The sequence below is a fragment of the Neodiprion virginianus genome, chromosome 5 (genome assembly GCF_021901495.1).
Source record: "Neodiprion virginianus isolate iyNeoVirg1 chromosome 5, iyNeoVirg1.1, whole genome shotgun sequence".
In the NCBI taxonomy this organism is placed as follows: Eukaryota; Metazoa; Arthropoda; class Insecta; order Hymenoptera; family Diprionidae; genus Neodiprion; species Neodiprion virginianus.
In genome coordinates, this window is record NC_060881.1 from 32,668,395 (window position 1) to 32,685,210 (window position 16,816).

Consider the following 16,816-nt stretch of genomic DNA (forward strand, 5'->3'; position numbering starts at 1 on the left):
TCGAATGCCGCACACTGTCTCAGACCTTTTATTTCTGCATTTCGCAGGCATTTATTCTTCAGCTTTTCTTTCATTGAAAATGCAGTATCCCCAAGACGGTAGGACGATGTTTCTCCTCAAAGTTTTCTTTAAATACAGGAGTCCCGCAACTTGAAATCAGTTTCGACGTATAGTAATTGCTTGTTACTCAGCCCAGTCTACGGGACAATTTTTACATGTGCTTAACAAATGTGTTTACAAATTTCGAATTCGATTGATAGTTTCGAAATACGGTTCGTCAACCGTAACCTATAGAAAATGAAAATTTCACTTTACCATTAGATGCTCATTTGCTGTGTCTATCGGTAAGTGAAAAACCGTCCGACCTCGGTACGGTAAATTTCGCTTTCAACCTATATTCATTGATTATTGCTTATCCCAGTCTGCGTGACAATTTTTACACATGTTTAACGAATGCGATTAATAAATTTCAAATTCGATTGATAGTTTCAAAATACGGTTTATCGACCGTGACCTACAAGAAAAAAAGACACTTGTCGTTAGATGCTAATTTATCGTGTCTATCTGTAAGTGAAAAAACGATACCACGGTACGGCAGATTGGCTCTACATTACCCACAGCTTACGTGATGGTAAGTTCTTGCCGGTTACCGACACGCACTTACCATGGATAATTCGTTACAAAAATCCATGTCGAGTATTCCGAGAACGCTAATACGCATCGGCACCTCTGAACTCTTTAGACTGACTATCGAAAAGTTAAAATGCAGAATCTGAGGTACAGAATATGGATTTACAGGTATTCGGTTTTATTAGTAAAATAATTAGTATACATATAAACTTATTGACGCCGCGTGTTGGGTTAATACCGTGAAATGATGTCGGTCTGATGTCTCACGCCACCCCGAGAACGAAAACAGTTTGGCTGCAATTCGCAGAATTGCTATCTGTGGTGGACGATTGAACTAAAAATGGAACGGCCAGGAAGTTATGTCTGTGTAATAATCGGGGCTCCTGATCGTTGACCCAAGTCTGTGATGAACTTCGCCCATTTATCCTGCCAAATTGCATAAGCACGGTTCTTCTCTTCATTTGGCATCGCGCTATACTTTATGGAGTTTATGGCAAGTTGCTTAAGTGCTCGAATGTCGGCGGAGCGCGACATGATGCCGACAAAAGCCTCGTAGAAGTCGTAGCTAAGACCGGATGCTCCCCAAATCGCAGGGTCATCCGAGGAAACCACGACCGGGTAGTTTCGAGCGAATAGGAAGCTTGCGGGATGATTCCGCATATCACCGCAAAAACAAAGGACTTGGTTCGATATCGGATTCACTTCGATCGCCACTTCACGCTCCACTACCAGTTCTAATACCCTCGGGTGCTTCGATACGGCGAATCTGAAATGATGGAAGAATTCTTAAAGAATACCAAGAAAAGTATCGATCAAAAACTATGACCTTACAAACATTAAAACAAAACAAAAAAAGATTCAGTGAGAAAGGTACATTTGAATTTTTCTCGTTGTATTAACCCTTTCAATCAGGCAGTCAGTTTTGAAAATGCAAAAAAATTCAGGATTTTGCATTGAATATAAAAAAATGATAAAAACAAGTGTGCTACTATAGTGGCTTCTGTGACAGAAAGGGTTAACCCGGTTGGGAATATTGTACGTATCACTAACGCAAAATTCCCATAAAGAGAACGCTCATTGGCACAAGTTCGACCAACTTGCGAACTTCAAAGTTCTTGTAGAGCAAATAACTTTGTTACCCGTGACCGATTCTCGTCGTGTTGAGAAGAACAGCATCAATGAGGTTTCCATCGGTGCTTAGACCATTCCAGTTTGTCTCGCCAGCGTGAAAGAAGAATCGAGTGCTCGGAGCAATGGTTCTGAGCTCTTTGAGAAGCCATGTTAGAGGGTGACCTGTGTCCTCTTGACCAACGGTATCAAAGCCGACCACAAAATCTGGAAACTCTTTTTGAACAGCGGCAAAGGTGACAAAGTACTGTTTTATTTGCTCCCTTGCCTCACTACCAGATCTCCTGGGAGCGAAGATTAGTCTGGCACCGACGAAGTCCGGGTGATCCCTGATAAACCTTTGAACAATAATAAAGGACGTGATGTGGTTGCAGTACACAGTTAGTATACTTTGAAGTTGTCGTTCCAACTTAGAAAGAAGGACCTGTTTCGGAGAAGTGATTCAGTGAAACGATTGCGACGATGAAGAGTTACTCGTCGGCAGTATAATAACCTTTGAAACTTATAGGTACTCCACATGACTTTGTACTTTTACGCGGAAAATAATTATTAAAAAGGATTTCGCAGTGGTCCTTCTTTTACTGTCAGAGAGCTAATCAGAATATGTAAATGCAAATATCTGAACATTTCAAATAATACTACCTGTCGGTGGTGTTTTTGTATAATCTAACTATATCGAGGGGGCCATATACATTCCCGTCAAGATCATAAAGGTTTTGGAAAGTAATACGGAGCTCGATGTAAAAAACATTATCTCTGTAGAGTTCGGTAAGACCCTGGTATACGTAGTCCTCTAAGACGGGTTTGTAAACGAGAAGTGATCGAATGGTCTTAGAGACATTCCTAAAGGCGGTCCAGCTAGCATTTATGTCGCAGTAAGCTGTGGCGGGGTCCGGGACGATCATGGCATCACGAATACGAGTGTTAACGTCTTTCACGATGCTCGCATTCGCCCTGAGTTCTGCAAGTAGTTCCCATCCATTGGAAGAGGCGCAAGTAACTTCTGAGCCCCCCGAACGACGGAACTCAAACTGAAATGAGCCATCGGAGGGTCGGCAAATGTAGAGGTTGTCGCGGAAAGTGATATTCCCGAAGACAAAGTCCGTCGAGACGAACGCGTGGCTGTGGACGTGGAGTGCGGCCCCTTTCGGCATCGCCTGGATCATCCGAAACGTCGGCGAGCGTCGGATCTCGTCGGCAACGGAGAGGAAGTTGCGGGCCGGTAAGAAGCTTGACGGGTCACGAAACCCTCGATCGATCTCCGCCCATTTTGCCGCCATTAGGACGTCGTTCGCTTCCCGTTCTCCATATCCGAAATTCAGCTGCCCTCCCAGCGAAATCCGCGACTCTTCAACCAGGATTTGATCTCGACGGGACCAGTATAAATCGGCATCGGGGCCTGATTGCAGTGTCGGCAATTCTTCGCTCGAGACTAAGCTCCGGAAAATGAATAGCAAAAGACAAACAAATCGCAACCTGCACATGATTGTCATCAGCGTGCACAAGCAGCTTGGCAGCAGGAAGGAGTAGGATATGCACACCTGTTCGAAAATATTCAGTAAATTATTATAATTGCTGATGTGAATATGAGTAATGAAAAAAAAAATACTCTATGGGAATAACAGAGCTAATTTCAAATCAGACGTAAAAATCCATGGAAAAATTATAGTGGAAGCTAGCGAGGGGTAAAGCACTTCGAAATCATTGAGACAACGTTTCGCCTGATACGACGGTGTAATATATATGATTTTTCGAGATTTACACCGCTGAAATCTATTAAATTATGAAGCATTTGTGTGATTTTTGTCGGTTGGTATGCTATCGAGGCGTTAGTCAACGCTTGTGCCGCTATATGTGCGTAAGTCGGACTAACTCAAGTGATTTTTCCCTTAGCAACCGAGGATTATCTCTCGAATAGCTCATACGTTCGTTAATACTATTCTCTGTATACAATACGTGCAATATTATTTATTCACTTGTATAATAGACATGCTACAATTGTTTTATTCCTTTCGATCATATTAATTCATTTGAATGCATCTGCAGAAGAAAGAGATTAATTTTTATTTTTCTAGTTTTCCATACACAAAGTATCCGTTTCTGTAACGATAAAGTGAGTCTGCGAAAGCGCATGCGCGGAGTAGAAAAAAGGCCACTGTTAACCCCTACAAGTTGAAGCGCATGCGCACGCGCTGTCGCAAAGAATTCTGATATTTGGCGACCATAACCTCAATTTCGTGCTTTGTGAAAAAACGCGTAACACACTCATATTATATAACGAATCGTGTGCAAAAAGAAGGCAAAGATTTTTTCGCCTCGTGTATTCGCAATATTCGACTGCGGCTTGCACAATTAGAATACTCGCTTTCGGCTCACATACGTGTTCATTTACGGCTCATATTGCAAGCTTATAATGCTCGGATCAAAAAGACGGAGCCTCCTTGTTACACGATATATTATTTGTGTCGAATTTTTGTAAACTTTTGTATCCCTAGATTGTTAGGGACGCTGATTACGACTCTTGACAACTTTTCCAAAAATTGCATCCGTGAATTCGCAAGTAAATTCATGTAGAGGGGTTTTTGAAGTCAGTGATTACGAATCATACGTTGAATTATTTAAAAACGAAATGGACGAAAATTTATTGAAAATCGCGTTAGTAGTGGACAAACAATTTTTGCAAAAATGGTCGCTGGCATGTGCGGCCAAAATGCCAATTTTAACATAACTTGTGTCGTGGGGTTTTTTTGGTTAGTAAAATCAAATCTTGTGTTGAATTTTTCGAAAATAAAACCGCAGAAGGCCCGAATATTCCGATATTTCCCTACGCTCTACGAACACTGAGAGACGCGGAGAGATTCAAATGCTATCGAACGCTATTTGTCCTTAGCCGTCGTTTATTTTAATTTATTTTGGATTCTTTCACGTTTGCACGGAACTGCACAGTTATTCGCCGCGATTTTCTTCTTACCGATCGATTTGGCACAATTTTATTTATACATGAATTTCTTCTTATCGTACTAAGGACACGTTAAATAGAAAGGAAATACGCTATAAAGCGTTAAGCAGTACTTGGTAAATAAAAGCTAGACTTATTCCAACTTATTTTGGCTTTAAAAAATCATGATTTACGAGTGCTTCACCGCTTGGAAGCTAGTTTGAAATTCTCTACCAAAGTTCGACTAAATTGTTCTACGTGAAGTAAGTGTACCGGTTATTGACACGTTTAGATCCAATTATGGATCCTTTTATCATCCAAAATTATAACTTGACGACACAAATTTTGAATTTCTCGATGACTAAAACCAATTGCTAGAAGGTTAGACACTATAAATAATTTTTTTCGTACTTTTAGAACTGAGGATCAAACCAATATAACCAAAAAATATCAGTAATTGGGACAGGATCAATAACTGGTACACTTACCTTATGAGGAATTGACGAATCCATATCATTCTCTTTCCACTCACTGTGACAAAACGCCTCCAAGTCTAAAACTAACAAACAGTCTGTCAGTTTGACCATATGTTAATGCGTTCGGTATTTATATCTGTTCCGGCGATAACCTCAACAGGCGACGAGTTTGCTTTTGGGGCCGTCCATTAATCACGTGATCTTTTTTTAAGCATTTTTCAACCCCCCCTCCCCCTTGGTGATACGTGGTGAGGTTTAAGACTACCCCCCTACCCCCCACCCAACATCACGTGTATTTTTAGTATCTAAAAAAAATCTAAAATTTTTCAGAATATCTTGGAATATTATCCTAAGTACAGATATAAAATATAATCTGATCTTATTGTGATATTAAGGACCATGATAAAAATGTCTAGATAGAAAGGTTAATAATGAAAAAATAAATACACGTGATATCTTATTACACCCCCCCCCCCCCCCCTTGTGACATTTCGTGATTTTTGTCAACCCCCCCCCCCCCCCCCCTTTCAAGCCTCACGTGATTAATGGCCGCTTTCCTCGATATCCATTTCGAAGAATCATACGCATCATACGCAAATACTGAACGCACTTTAGTCGTCTTATCATCTGAGTCGTCACGAATCAAATATCATTTGCCGAAGAGTAGTGTAAGAAATTAATAAATCGGTTATTAGTATATTCGTACATTATTCATAATTTTATATCATTCAACTCTACCAAAAAAAAATAATATCCCCATTCGCTGTAATTTTATTATATTATTTAAATACACTATGGGGCCGTCCATTAATCACGTGAGGCTTGAAGGGGGGGGGGGGGATTGACAAAAATCACGAAATGTCAAAAGGGGGGGGGGGGGGTGTAATAAGATATCACGTGTATTTATTTTTTCATTATTAACCTTTCTATCTAGACATTTTTATCATGGTCCTTAATATCAGAATAAAATCAGATTATATTTTATATCTGTACTTGGGATAATATTCTAAGATATTCTGAAAAATTTTAGATTTTTTTTAGATACTAAAAATACACGTGATGCTGGGTGGGGGGTAGGGGGATAGTCTTAAACCTCACCACGTATCACCAAGGGGGAGGGGGGGTTGAAAAATGCTTAAAAAAAGATCACGTGATTAATGGACGGCCCCTATCGGGAATTTACTGTTTCACCCAAATTTAAATTCGATATTTCTTCTTCGAGTGTATTGTAGGCGTACTGAATATCGGAATTATCCGCTCATACTTTGAACTCTCAAGGATTCCGTCCCACTGAAATTGAACTAAACTTTACACTTATTTTTAGATTTCACTTCGATTATGATTAGATTTCACGATGGAATAGAGAATTCTTTTACACTGCATTTTCATTGTAAGTGCATTGAAAGCATACCAAGTTCCACCGAAAAATCACCGAGATAAAAATTTTCGATAATCAATCATTAATTTAGCAAATATAAAAATCACCAATATTAATCATGAAATTTTATTTGTAATTTTTAAAGGAAGAGTAATTATTTCTACAAAACATTCAAAATCTGCCTAATTTGTAAAATAATTGTATTTTACAGGTATAAAAGTGACACCACTTTATTTTAATTAGAAAGTATTATAAAATTGCAGTGAAAAAATATCACAACTACACCGAAGAATTGAGTGGAATTTAAGTGATTGCCTAAGATCAGTGATTTTAGGATCCACTGAAAAAACACTGTAATAACACGGTGGAACCGGATCCGCCAGGGTTGCGACATTCAACTTTAAATCCGAAAGAAGCATTTCGCTCGTTTTTTCACCCATGGACTAGCTGTGAGCATAGGCATAAAACGTAGGCGCTATTGGCGAGTGGGCAGTCGGTTTATATGCATACGTAGGACTGTATCAGCACCATCTGTTTGGGTTTTCAGCGTCACTGGGGGGAGGATGTATACAAGACATAGCGACAACATTAGCACATACCTTAGTTTGCGAAAATACGCAAATAGCCCACACTGTTAATCATGACAGAATTGTTGCCACATGTCGATTATCGTGAACCGATCAACAATAACGTCCTACAATTGGCACGTTGACGTGTACAGCATAAAAAAGACATCAAGATTACATGTACAGCATACAAAATTATTACGTCCATAGATCATACGTCAAGATCGAACGGCTATCGTTCTTCTGATTAGACTTTAGCGTGCTCGGGAGATATGAGCAGATGTTTAATCAAACCCGTGTTGCGCGAAGCATCGCGTATAACCCGCGTACAAAACGATTCGTTGATATTTTAGCTAGCTGGATGCGGCGCCAAGGCCACGAGTCAGTGGTCAAAACCAACAAACCGTTGGACTCCGGGGGCTCAGTTGCCGTCGAGCGTTTACCGACGAAGGAATTCAACCTCCGGTCTCTCCTTATCTCTGCGAATCCGACTGCAGGTCTTGAACAACGATGAATGGACTATGGTGGCGATGTCTTTCGCTCTGCATATTCATCGGCACGAGCACAGGGGCGCCGGCCTCCGAGCCAAGTTCCGATGACAACTACTGGGCACAACGAAGTCGATTCCTGATCGAGGAGTCTCAGGTTTCGCTGGGTGGGCGGATGCATTTCGAGTACGGAGAACGAGCAGCGAACAACATCCTAATGGCGGCAAAGGAGGAGGAAGTAGACGAAGGCTTCGTTGACCCAAGCAGCTTCTTGCCGGCTCGGAACTTTCTCACGGTTGTCGACGAGGTTCGGGGTTCCTCGACCTTCCAGATCATCGAGAAGATGCCGAAGGGCGCCGCACTCCATATTCACGATACGGCGCTCACCTCGGCCGACTTCGTCTTCGAGAACATCACCTTCCGCGACGATCTCTACGTTTGTCGACCCGCTGACGGTTCATTTCAGTTCAGGTTCCGCCGTGTGGCGGACAAGAAAGTTACGTGCGCTTCTTCCGAAGGATGGGAGCTGCTCGCAGATCTCAGAGCGAATAGCAGCATAAAAGATGAAGTTGACACTCGCATTCGTCAGGCCATGACCATGATAGTCCCTGACCCAGCTAAAGCCTATCCAAACGTAAACGTTGCCTGGATCGCATTTCAAAATATCTTCATTACCATCGAACCAATGCTCACTTACTTGCCCGTTTACGAAGACTACTACTATCAAGGACTTTCCGAGCTTTATGATGACAATGTACTCTATCTCGAGCTGCGCAGCACTCTTCCTACTCTCTATGATCTTGACGGGAACCAATATGGCCCTATCGAGGTTGCTCGTCTGTATAAGGAGACGACCGAACGGTAGGATTTTTCCAGAATTATGACGCCATTATAAATATATGGTGTCTATAGGGCATTCCACAACGTTTCGACCAACGGTTGATACTCACTCCGTTTAGACTTCGACCTTTTCCATGTTTTAGTGCTGCTCGAAATAAGATGCTAACTTTTTTTTACATTCTCCCAGCCATCCACGTGTGAGAAACAAATTTTATCCATTTTTTTTCATCTTCATGGTTCTTACAAGGCTATAACTTGCAATCTTTACCTCACGTCGTAAAGTCTCACGTAATAGTAACGCTGAGACTTTAAACGACCATTCTGCCGAACAAAAAAGAAAACTGCAATGGTTAAAAACGCACTTATGCTGCTAGACAAATGTATAAAGTTGTATCTGATCTCCAATAACACACGTTCTATTAGTTTTCAAAGAATTGTGATGTATTCTGCAGCTAAGGGTAGAAATTTTAAAACCTTGTCAGAGGTGATAATTCAGCAACGACATATGCCGATGCAGAGAAATCATTTTAGAAATTAAAGTTTGACCCAAGAACATTTGGTAATTTTGTGAACAAAAATCAAGGGTGTGTTATTGGAGATGAAGTGCAATTTTAGACTTTTTTTTCCTGAACAAGTCCTCCATATTTATGGAAAAATCACCACTGGTAGTTTCATCCCTAACAAGTAAAATGTCGCACGCTGGCTGCAAACCACAATCGCATTACTTATACTTCCGTTTCCAACTCTTCAAGGTTCGTCAAAGATCACCCAGACTTCATCGGTACTAGACTAATTTATGCCCCTCTGAGAAACGCGAATGATAAACAGATGGATGATTATCTTACCACCTTTGCTGCACTTCGGAAAGAATTCCCCGATTTCGTGATAGGTTTCGACCTTGTCGGCCAGGAGGAGAAGGGTGAACCGCTTGCCCGATTCGTTGATAAGCTTAGGGCTGTCTCTCCGAGCATCCGACTCTTCCTCCACGCCGGTGAGACAAATTGGAACGGTCTGAGCACGGATGAAAACCTGATTGACGCTATCCTCCTCAACGCGACAAGAATCGGTCACGGGTAAAATAAATTTTATCTACATAAATTTAGAAGTGTATCGATTTTGGAACGTTTACATTTCAATGGGTTTTTTTCTATGGGACCTTTCGTGTAAGCATCATGGAACTCGAACGGTTTAATCCCACGAAGGAAACTCAAAGATGTAACTCTTACGGGATCTTTTACGTTTTTTCGTTTCAACGTTCGCTGAGGTCACAGTACCTCATTTTAAACCTTCCTTAGCAGCCTTTAAGACTTCTTCCATTATTTCAGATATGCATTGCTGAAGCACCCGAGGGTCTTAGAGCTGGCAGTGGAGCGTGAAGTGGCAATCGAAGTGAATCCGATCTCAAACCAGGTTCTCACGCTAGTTGGAGATATGCGAAATCATCCGGCAAGCTTTTTGTTCGCTCGAGATTATCCTGTCGTTCTGTCAGCAGACGATCCTGGACTTTGGGGCGCGCGCGGTCTCAGCTACGACTTCTACGAGGCTTTCGTAGGCATAATGTCACGCTCCGCCGATATTCGGGCGCTGAAGCAGCTCGCCTTAAATTCTATAAAATACAGCGCGATGCCAGACGAGGAGAAGGTCCGCGCTTACGAAATATGGACGGAAAAATGGGCGAAGTTCATCACAGACATGACGTATGAATATTCGATTGTATCGCGTTCGAAACGGAGTTGCGAAGTTGACTTCGTTCCCACGTGATACGCAAATATCAATCCCTTAGATTGAGGGGCAGGGGAGGGGAAGCATCAAGTAGTATATCTTCAACACTTTGTGTACGTTACCTAGCTCGTCTGAAACGGACCGAAAGGCCGATTAAAGGGTAACTTCTCGTACACGAGCACTAAGAAAAGCCAAATTTTGTGACGTTCGTGATAATTTTAAAAATAATTACGCTCTATTTTCTTACTGGCGCTCCTTATATACCAGTACATATAAGATGTATTCATGAATTGTCAAGTATTGATCAGTATTAAATCACTGAAATTAACACAAGTAATCAAGTATGTGTCGAATTTTGCATCTATTATCCCTCGACGGCATCACCGTCGGTTCTACTTCTTTTTGCTTCCATTCCATCCTCTTGGTTTGACCTCCTTTTCCGCTCAGCCTTCCTTTCGCCCATCGTTTTCTTAAGACCCTTCATTTTCCTTGTCTGTATTGACTGTATCCTCTGTTTGCCCATATGAATCTTTCCGTGCATTGTGCCCAAAGTGTCCTTAGAAATATTCTTTTTCTTTTTGACCTATTAAGGGATATAAAAAGTCGAGATAATACGTGCACCAGCAATAAGATAAACCCGCAGACAAGTTATAGAACATAGGAGCTTACCTTGAGTTCCTTGGGTTTCTTGCATGCCTGCTTGTACAGGTCATCAGAAGCCAATTTTGTGCGTCTTACAATTAACTCCATACGTGGACCAATCTCCTCTAACTCGATCCTGGGTATCCTGCTTCCAGATTTCTTCAAAAGTATTCTGTGGGTTTGGAGATAAATTGATGTTTGGAAAGGTGTACTGAACAATTCAAAATATCTTCTCATTTCATACAACGTACCTGTAACTCCGTACTTGTATTTTATTATCTATAGCGGTGAAACTGAGTGTATGTTCAAGCCCCTGCAATCTGATATTCTCAACATTATCACGCTGGAATAAATCTACTAAAAGACTCTTGATCCTAGAATAGTCCCGATTGTGCTCAAACAGTTCGCCGTTGAAGATGAGGATCGGTTTAATCCCCATGGAAACTTTATCTACTTTAAACTTTGCAAGACCTTCGTATTCCTGGACCCCGAACTCAACCATGTCAAGTAAACTGTTGTCAAACATTCTACCAACTATGAGACTATTGGGATGCTTTTTATTGTGGGAAGTAAAGACAAAGAGAGAGGAGCTCAGTTTTCTGGAAAACTGTTCCAACGGTGTAACGTCCTCGAACGGCAGAATATTGTTTTTTTTCTGCATCATCCTAGCATCTGGTTTTTTCAAGTCGTACTGAGAAATATGCAAAATTGACAACAATCATAACCATTGATGAAAATTAGCAGCATAAGAAAAGTAGTGACGCTAGTGCTCACCAAATCCTTCACGCAACTGTTGAGAGTCTCGCTACTACGGCTCCCCTTAATGAACAAAGTTTGTTTCGCATCTTCGATGATTTTGGGCTCTCTACTCAGCAGTGCCTTTTTTCCTTTCCGTGTTTTTGGTTTACTGAAAGAAAAAATATCCGATATATTATAGGTTATATTTGCTTGCACGAGTTTCCGGGACAGATTGAACATCGATTCGTACTTACACGACCCTTTGTATCACCGGCATCCTTCAAGACTAACATTCACAGGCACTTGCAATGTCTGGTCAAGTTTACCAAGATTTTTAAGAATTAATATATTTCTTGTACTTAGAGGTTATATTACGTTACTGTACGTTACGATCTGGCCTAGCTTCATTCAAACACGTGTAGCACGTTCGATTCACCATGCGCATGCGCAAATCATAGGGGTCTAGCCTAGCTAACGGTATACTCATAGAAACTTGATGTGAAAAGAAAATAGACGAGAAGCGCGGAATTTCCGGGTGTAAATTGGTGGTATTTCTGAAAATCGAAATGACCAAATAATTGAGAAACATTCAAATTCTTGAAACTTTCTGAGATTAACCATGGGGCTGGAAATCTTCGAAAATCATGAATTTTATTGTCAAATTATAGAGAAATACCCAGAAACTTAAGGATATCGGATTTTAAAATTCATTTATTTAAATTGAATATATGTACACAGTGTGGTTTCAATTTTGTATCACTCTGTCTCTGTAAATAAATAAAAGAGAATTGTTGTCGTCAGAATTTAAATTAACTGTATTACCAGATTATTAACTGCTGCAAGAATATTGTTGCAATTTCTAATTGCAGATAAACGATGTATGTACATTCTGTGAATGTTATCGGCCCTCAGAATTTTCCGGTCGTTCTAGAATGTGCGTTAAATTTGCAACATCAAATAACTGAGATTTGTAATACTTGAGTTCATTTATACTCTCTTTAATATCGTCAAGGGCTCGATGGTTGAACTTCTTGGCGGGTACACGGGCATATTGATTAGGACACCATCGTCTAAAAAGTAACATAAAAGGAAGAACAATAACTAATTAATATGATAAAAAAACGTGAGCAATGAAAATCGACAAATCACCTCATGAGTTCCTTGATAGTCGAAACGTCGATGATCCTGTAATGCACGTAATTGTGTACAAGAGGCAGATACTTTTGAATGAACACCCGATCCATCCACACGCTGTTTCCTGCTACAGGACACAGTTTCTCAGGTACGTTGGTCTTTAAAAATTCTAGTGTAAGCTCTTCAGCTTCTCGCAATGAAACCTTACTGGCGCGAGACTCGGCGGTCAAACCAGTCTGGAATATCAAAGTCATTTATTGGTTGCTATGCTTATTTTGTTTGAGAATTCTTGCGCTTCTCTGCTAGTTACTCCGCACTACCTTGGCATGCTGAGCTATGCACCAGTCATTCATGGCCTCAAGAATATCGTCTGGCTGATGTACTACAACATGGAAATCGTCGCTAACAATGTTAAGATTGGAGTCACTGATGAGACAAGCAATTTCCATTATGTGGCACTTTTCTACGTTTAGCCCAGTCATCTGAAACAGATGAAAATCGTTGTGGACTGGGAATGGTGATTTTTTTTTTCTCTAAAAATTTGACACGAGATCAAGATATGCGTTTTTATTCTTGTAAAATAAAATATGTAAATTTGGAATACATACTTCCATATCAATCCAAACCAATCGATCGTCCATGGTTATTTTTTTTGAGCTGTTCTTGTTAGCAGCGTCTGAAATAATGTGGTACATGAAATACGTTGTTGAATATATTAATAGCAAATTTACATTAGAAGAACTGTGAGACGAGATTTTATGAAAAATATATGAGCCAACTCAATTGTAGATGGCAGTACGTGAAAAATAAAATTGCGTAAATAATTGCAAAATTTTTTTATTTTGAACATACTCAGAACGTTCTTCTAAATTAATGATAAATTTCTTACAATACATAATTCATAAAATACATTCTGACAAATGCCACGACAAATTGACAACAATTCACCGATAACGAAACTACCATTGTTTTAATGTTATTTACCGAAAAATGCCGAAGTGGAAAACAGCGCGGATGCTTCGTCTACGCTTGGAGACGCGCACCTGCTCGTATGAGTGGATTTGTCGAAAGTATAGCGCAGCATGCTCCATGTGGCTGAAAGGAAGTCTTTGCCATGCAAGGAGCGCTGTAGGCCGCGCTGTATGACATACATTTGCGTTTTTTACAGTAGAATATCAGCCCGTGGCTTATAGGTTATTTCGAGTTGTTGATAATGCACCGTTCAGACATCAGGAGAAAACTTCGGTATATACATACGTATAGATATTACGTATGTGCCGTCCCATATTACATGACGGACGCCATAGTGTAAAGAATTCACACTGATGGCCGCTAGCAATATATATTTCACTAGCTGCAATCGGCGTGTACCACCGAAATATATTTCTATATTTTACCGCTGAGTTTGCTTTTCAGTTTTCAACCAATAACAGAAGCTAGATGTTCGGAAAATCGCACTTAGATTAGCCAATGAAAAACGGTTCAGGCCAGCTGATATAGCAAAGTTGCCAACACTGTACTCTTAAATAACTAAAATTACAGAAGTCAATATCTCTGAAAAGCGGGAAATCGAAGGTAAATGTGCACAAAAAAAACGCACCAGGTAGCCTGCTTGCAAAAAAACAAAAATCACAACCAAACCTCGCAACATCAAACTTTAGTTGCGACAAAAAATCTTACAAAACAATACGGTAAGAAATTTATCGACAGTTCGTGGTGAATTCACCAGAGTAAATGAACACACGAAGAGGGTGGCGGAACGACTCCAGTCCAGATCATCTTGTCAACAAGACAGACACATACAGCTAATCTTCGGTCAATGCCGTCTATACCTGCAACGTTCGGAGCAGAAAATGCATCGCAATGGAATGCGAGGATCCATTGACAACACGCATTTTTCGGCAATTGCGCGAAGGTCGAACATTATAATGGAGCGAAGATGATAATTGAAGCATGCCTCGCCGCATTCGCAGTAAAGGGCTTCGTCGAGATATTTAACAAGTCCTCGGGGTATTGTCTCGGGGCCATACCTCAGTCTAACAATAAAATTGGTGATTTAGCAAATAATTTAATTAAAAATGCATGAATATTTATTGATGATTTATATTTCAAATACTAATTCCTCTAGTTATTTGTAATATAAATTTACCTTGATCTGAGAACAGCCTTAGCCGCGATTTCGACGAGGTCAGGTACATCTAATTTATACGGATCAATTTTACATCCCTCGAATCCTTGCGGGTTAAAGGTATTTCCAGAAACGTCGATAGTTTCTAAATGTAATCGTTGCACGCTTCCAGGGAGCATGTCAAGTAAATTTTCCTGGAGACTGAAGAATCTGTACAAGGGACACAAAATATCCTGAAATAAATAATCACCTAAAGAATACTTTGAATGCCCACCTTAAACTAGACAAAAAGCCAATATTGAATGGTAGTGATGAAAGCAGGTTATGATTGAGACTCAGTGTCCGTAGAGCAATTAATTTCCCAATATATGGCGGTATCCATCTGAGCTGAAAAAGTAAGAAACGTGTAGAAACAATAATCACTAGCAGTCGAGACTCTGGAAAAAGTTTTTCTTGCAAAAAAAAATAAAAAATCACCTCATTTCTTCCAAGGTCCAAGGTGATCAAATTTTTTTTTATCGCATGTCCGTTCAACCATGCCCATGACTTGGGAGGTGATTTTCCAAGCTGATTTTCAGCAAGGCAAAGCTCTGCAAGGTTAGGAAGGGAGCCAAGCTCCACAGGCAGGCTACGTATGCAGTTCTTAGATAAGTCTAAGGAGCGGAGCTGGTTGAGTCGAAGGATCTGACGATCGAAAGATTTTTTCTGAAGATCGACAATAGAGAGATGCTGAGTGGTACGAGGAAAACCCTGGAGTGTCGGGTATTCTGCATTTGTCGTAACAAAGCATTTGGTCTGGACCTTAGGCCGAAAGTACTTCTCGTTCAGGACTGGCACTTTGAGCACTGGCTCAAAGGAATTCTTGACAAAGGCCAGTTTGATGACACGCAGAAAGCTCTTCAGTAGAAGCGCGTCCGCTTGAATTATCAAGTCATGAGCCGGCTCTTTTAAACGTATTGTGCATTTTCCTTCGTTGATAAATTTTGTGAATATATGCACTATGTTGCCAACCACCTGCATAAGTAATAATGGTATCAATTACATTCACTATGTGAAAATTTTGTTGACGCACAGTTTCAGTACATTGGTCGTAATTCAGCTCTAGTATGCGATGTTGTAAAATCTTAGCTGTAAAACCGAAGCTGAATTATCGTACTAAAACATGCATCAGAAATTCTCTTTTATTAAAGTTGAGTAATGGGATCTCATATCTTACATTATACCTCATCCCCTTTGTGTCCTGAGCGGACTGCAGGAGCAGGCATATTTCGTCCTTGTGGTTTGGCCGCCGTCCGAAGGACAAAGTAGAAGCACGCGGCCGTTGTATGCCGGTCCGGATGGCTCCAGGACACATGCGACTCGCATCTACTTTGACAGTGCAAATTAACCTCATTCTGTATTTTTTTAGATTCACTTACTTTTCGATCGTACGGCAGTCCTAGCCTTTCGTTATCTTAAACCTATTCGATCGCTTTTTTCATTCATTCCATCGAAGCAAAGGTCAAATCATAGCCTAAAACCTAATGTTTTGTAAACAGACTTCAATCAGAAACCTCTGGGCGCGTGACATAGGTATAAAATCACATACTTGTTGAATCAATCACGTATTTAAATACTTATATTACAATTTTCCATTTTCGCCGATAGCCTATCAGCGCATCGCTTTTCCGAAGCCTAGCGCGGCCAGTCGGAAAAGCAGCACCGTCATTGGTTCGTCACATGGGTGAAGTGGATATTTAACGCTCATCAATAGCGAATCAGAGCGCTGCTTTTCAATGCAGTATCTGAAAACACCGTTCTGGACAAAACTAACATTTTTCTCACTATTCGCATGTTCGTCTCCAAAGGCCGCATTCTTTTTGGAAGCTTTCCAGCAAGGAGACACAGTGTGACACTGTGTTACCCGGTCGAACACTGTGCCTTGGTGCTTGTTGGAACGCTTTGAGGTTCTTAATTCAGTCACTAGAGTCCGCTCATGCATTATACGAAAAATCTAAGAACACTGAGC

The 16,816-nt window shown here is 40.6% G+C and overlaps 5 protein-coding genes across 9 annotated transcripts; 1 reads left to right on the top strand and 4 right to left on the bottom strand.

Annotated features, from left to right (window-relative positions):
- Nucleotides 1–802: 802 nt before the first annotated feature.
- LOC124305114 (adenosine deaminase 2-like) lies at nucleotides 803–5,298 on the bottom strand. Of its 3 annotated transcripts, none has more exons than XM_046764177.1 (4): nucleotides 5,185–5,298; nucleotides 2,401–3,299; nucleotides 1,770–2,096; nucleotides 803–1,396 (listed from the first exon to the last, which is right to left on the bottom strand). In XM_046764177.1, the coding sequence occupies exons 1-4, from the start codon at nucleotides 5,281–5,283 to the stop codon at nucleotides 988–990; spliced, it is 1,734 nt and encodes a 577-aa protein (XP_046620133.1). In that variant the 5' UTR covers nucleotides 5,284–5,298; the 3' UTR covers nucleotides 803–987. The 3 variants fall into 3 exon arrangements, with proteins under 3 accessions (XP_046620133.1, XP_046620135.1, XP_046620136.1); XM_046764179.1 differs by having other exon boundaries at nucleotides 5,229–5,274; XM_046764180.1 differs by having other exon boundaries at nucleotides 2,401–3,190; nucleotides 5,185–5,244.
- A 2,108-nt stretch (nucleotides 5,299–7,406) lies between these two features.
- LOC124305115 (adenosine deaminase 2-like) lies at nucleotides 7,407–10,503 on the top strand. 2 transcript variants are annotated; one of them, XM_046764182.1, is made up of 4 exons: nucleotides 7,407–8,465; nucleotides 9,197–9,517; nucleotides 9,770–9,854; nucleotides 9,937–10,141. In XM_046764182.1, the coding sequence occupies exons 1-4, from the start codon at nucleotides 7,627–7,629 to the stop codon at nucleotides 9,994–9,996; spliced, it is 1,305 nt and encodes a 434-aa protein (XP_046620138.1). In that variant the 5' UTR covers nucleotides 7,407–7,626; the 3' UTR covers nucleotides 9,997–10,141. The 2 variants fall into 2 exon arrangements, with proteins under 2 accessions (XP_046620138.1, XP_046620137.1); XM_046764181.1 differs by having other exon boundaries at nucleotides 7,418–8,465; nucleotides 9,770–10,503.
- On the bottom strand, nucleotides 10,380–11,986 carry LOC124305120 (ribosome production factor 2 homolog). The gene is made up of 5 exons (XM_046764190.1): nucleotides 11,801–11,986; nucleotides 11,583–11,715; nucleotides 11,060–11,499; nucleotides 10,836–10,980; nucleotides 10,380–10,749 (listed from the first exon to the last, which is right to left on the bottom strand). Exons 1-5 carry the CDS (start codon nucleotides 11,821–11,823, stop codon nucleotides 10,531–10,533), a joined length of 960 nt encoding a protein of 319 aa, XP_046620146.1. The 5' UTR covers nucleotides 11,824–11,986; the 3' UTR covers nucleotides 10,380–10,530.
- A 255-nt stretch (nucleotides 11,987–12,241) lies between these two features.
- On the bottom strand, nucleotides 12,242–14,193 carry LOC124305123 (oligoribonuclease). Its single transcript, XM_046764197.1, has 5 exons — nucleotides 13,665–14,193; nucleotides 13,289–13,356; nucleotides 13,001–13,162; nucleotides 12,696–12,916; nucleotides 12,242–12,616 (listed from the first exon to the last, which is right to left on the bottom strand). The coding sequence occupies exons 1-5, from the start codon at nucleotides 13,831–13,833 to the stop codon at nucleotides 12,445–12,447; spliced, it is 792 nt and encodes a 263-aa protein (XP_046620153.1). The 5' UTR covers nucleotides 13,834–14,193; the 3' UTR covers nucleotides 12,242–12,444.
- Nucleotides 14,194–14,321: 128 nt separating this feature from the next.
- On the bottom strand, nucleotides 14,322–16,620 carry LOC124305117 (leucine-rich repeat protein 1). 2 transcript variants are annotated; one of them, XM_046764185.1, is made up of 6 exons: nucleotides 16,227–16,618; nucleotides 16,025–16,173; nucleotides 15,286–15,822; nucleotides 15,083–15,195; nucleotides 14,830–15,018; nucleotides 14,322–14,716 (listed from the first exon to the last, which is right to left on the bottom strand). In XM_046764185.1, exons 2-6 carry the CDS (start codon nucleotides 16,160–16,162, stop codon nucleotides 14,497–14,499), a joined length of 1,197 nt encoding a protein of 398 aa, XP_046620141.1. In that variant the 5' UTR covers nucleotides 16,163–16,173; nucleotides 16,227–16,618; the 3' UTR covers nucleotides 14,322–14,496. The 2 variants fall into 2 exon arrangements, with proteins under 2 accessions (XP_046620141.1, XP_046620140.1); XM_046764184.1 differs by having other exon boundaries at nucleotides 16,025–16,620.
- Between the last annotated feature and the right edge of the window lie 196 nt (nucleotides 16,621–16,816).

Coding starts and splice junctions, on each gene's coding strand:
- LOC124305114 (XM_046764177.1), bottom strand. CDS start 5,283: ATGGTCAAACTGACAGACTGTTTGTTAGTTTTAGACTTGGAGGCGTTT. Junction 3,300..5,184: donor ATTCGTCAATTCCTCATAAG/GTAAGTGTACCA, acceptor ATTTTCGAACAG/GTGTGCATATCCTACTCCTT. Junction 2,097..2,400: donor TACAAAAACACCACCGACAG/GTAGTATTATTT, acceptor TATTGTTCAAAG/GTTTATCAGGGATCACCCGG.
- LOC124305115 (XM_046764181.1), top strand. CDS start 7,627: ATGAATGGACTATGGTGGCGATGTCTTTCGCTCTGCATATTCATCGGC. Junction 8,466..9,196: donor TATAAGGAGACGACCGAACG/GTAGGATTTTTC, acceptor CAACTCTTCAAG/GTTCGTCAAAGATCACCCAG. Junction 9,518..9,769: donor GCGACAAGAATCGGTCACGG/GTAAAATAAATT, acceptor CCATTATTTCAG/ATATGCATTGCTGAAGCACC.
- LOC124305120 (XM_046764190.1), bottom strand. CDS start 11,823: ATGCCGGTGATACAAAGGGTCGT. Junction 11,716..11,800: donor CCGGTGATACAAAGGGTCGT/GTAAGTACGAAT, acceptor TTTTTCTTTCAG/TAAACCAAAAACACGGAAAG. Junction 11,500..11,582: donor ACAGTTGCGTGAAGGATTTG/GTGAGCACTAGC, acceptor CATATTTCTCAG/TACGACTTGAAAAAACCAGA.
- LOC124305123 (XM_046764197.1), bottom strand. CDS start 13,833: ATGTATGTCATACAGCGCGGCCTACAGCGCTCCTTGCATGGCAAAGAC. Junction 12,917..13,000: donor GCATAGCTCAGCATGCCAAG/GTAGTGCGGAGT, acceptor TTGATATTCCAG/ACTGGTTTGACCGCCGAGTC. Junction 12,617..12,695: donor ACTATCAAGGAACTCATGAG/GTGATTTGTCGA, acceptor GTTACTTTTTAG/ACGATGGTGTCCTAATCAAT.
- LOC124305117 (XM_046764184.1), bottom strand. CDS start 16,201: ATGAGGTTAATTTGCACTGTCAAAGTAGATGCGAGTCGCATGTGTCCT. Junction 15,196..15,285: donor TGGACCTTGGAAGAAATGAG/GTGATTTTTTAT, acceptor TTACTTTTTCAG/CTCAGATGGATACCGCCATA. Junction 14,717..14,829: donor AAGGCTGTTCTCAGATCAAG/GTAAATTTATAT, acceptor TTTTATTGTTAG/ACTGAGGTATGGCCCCGAGA.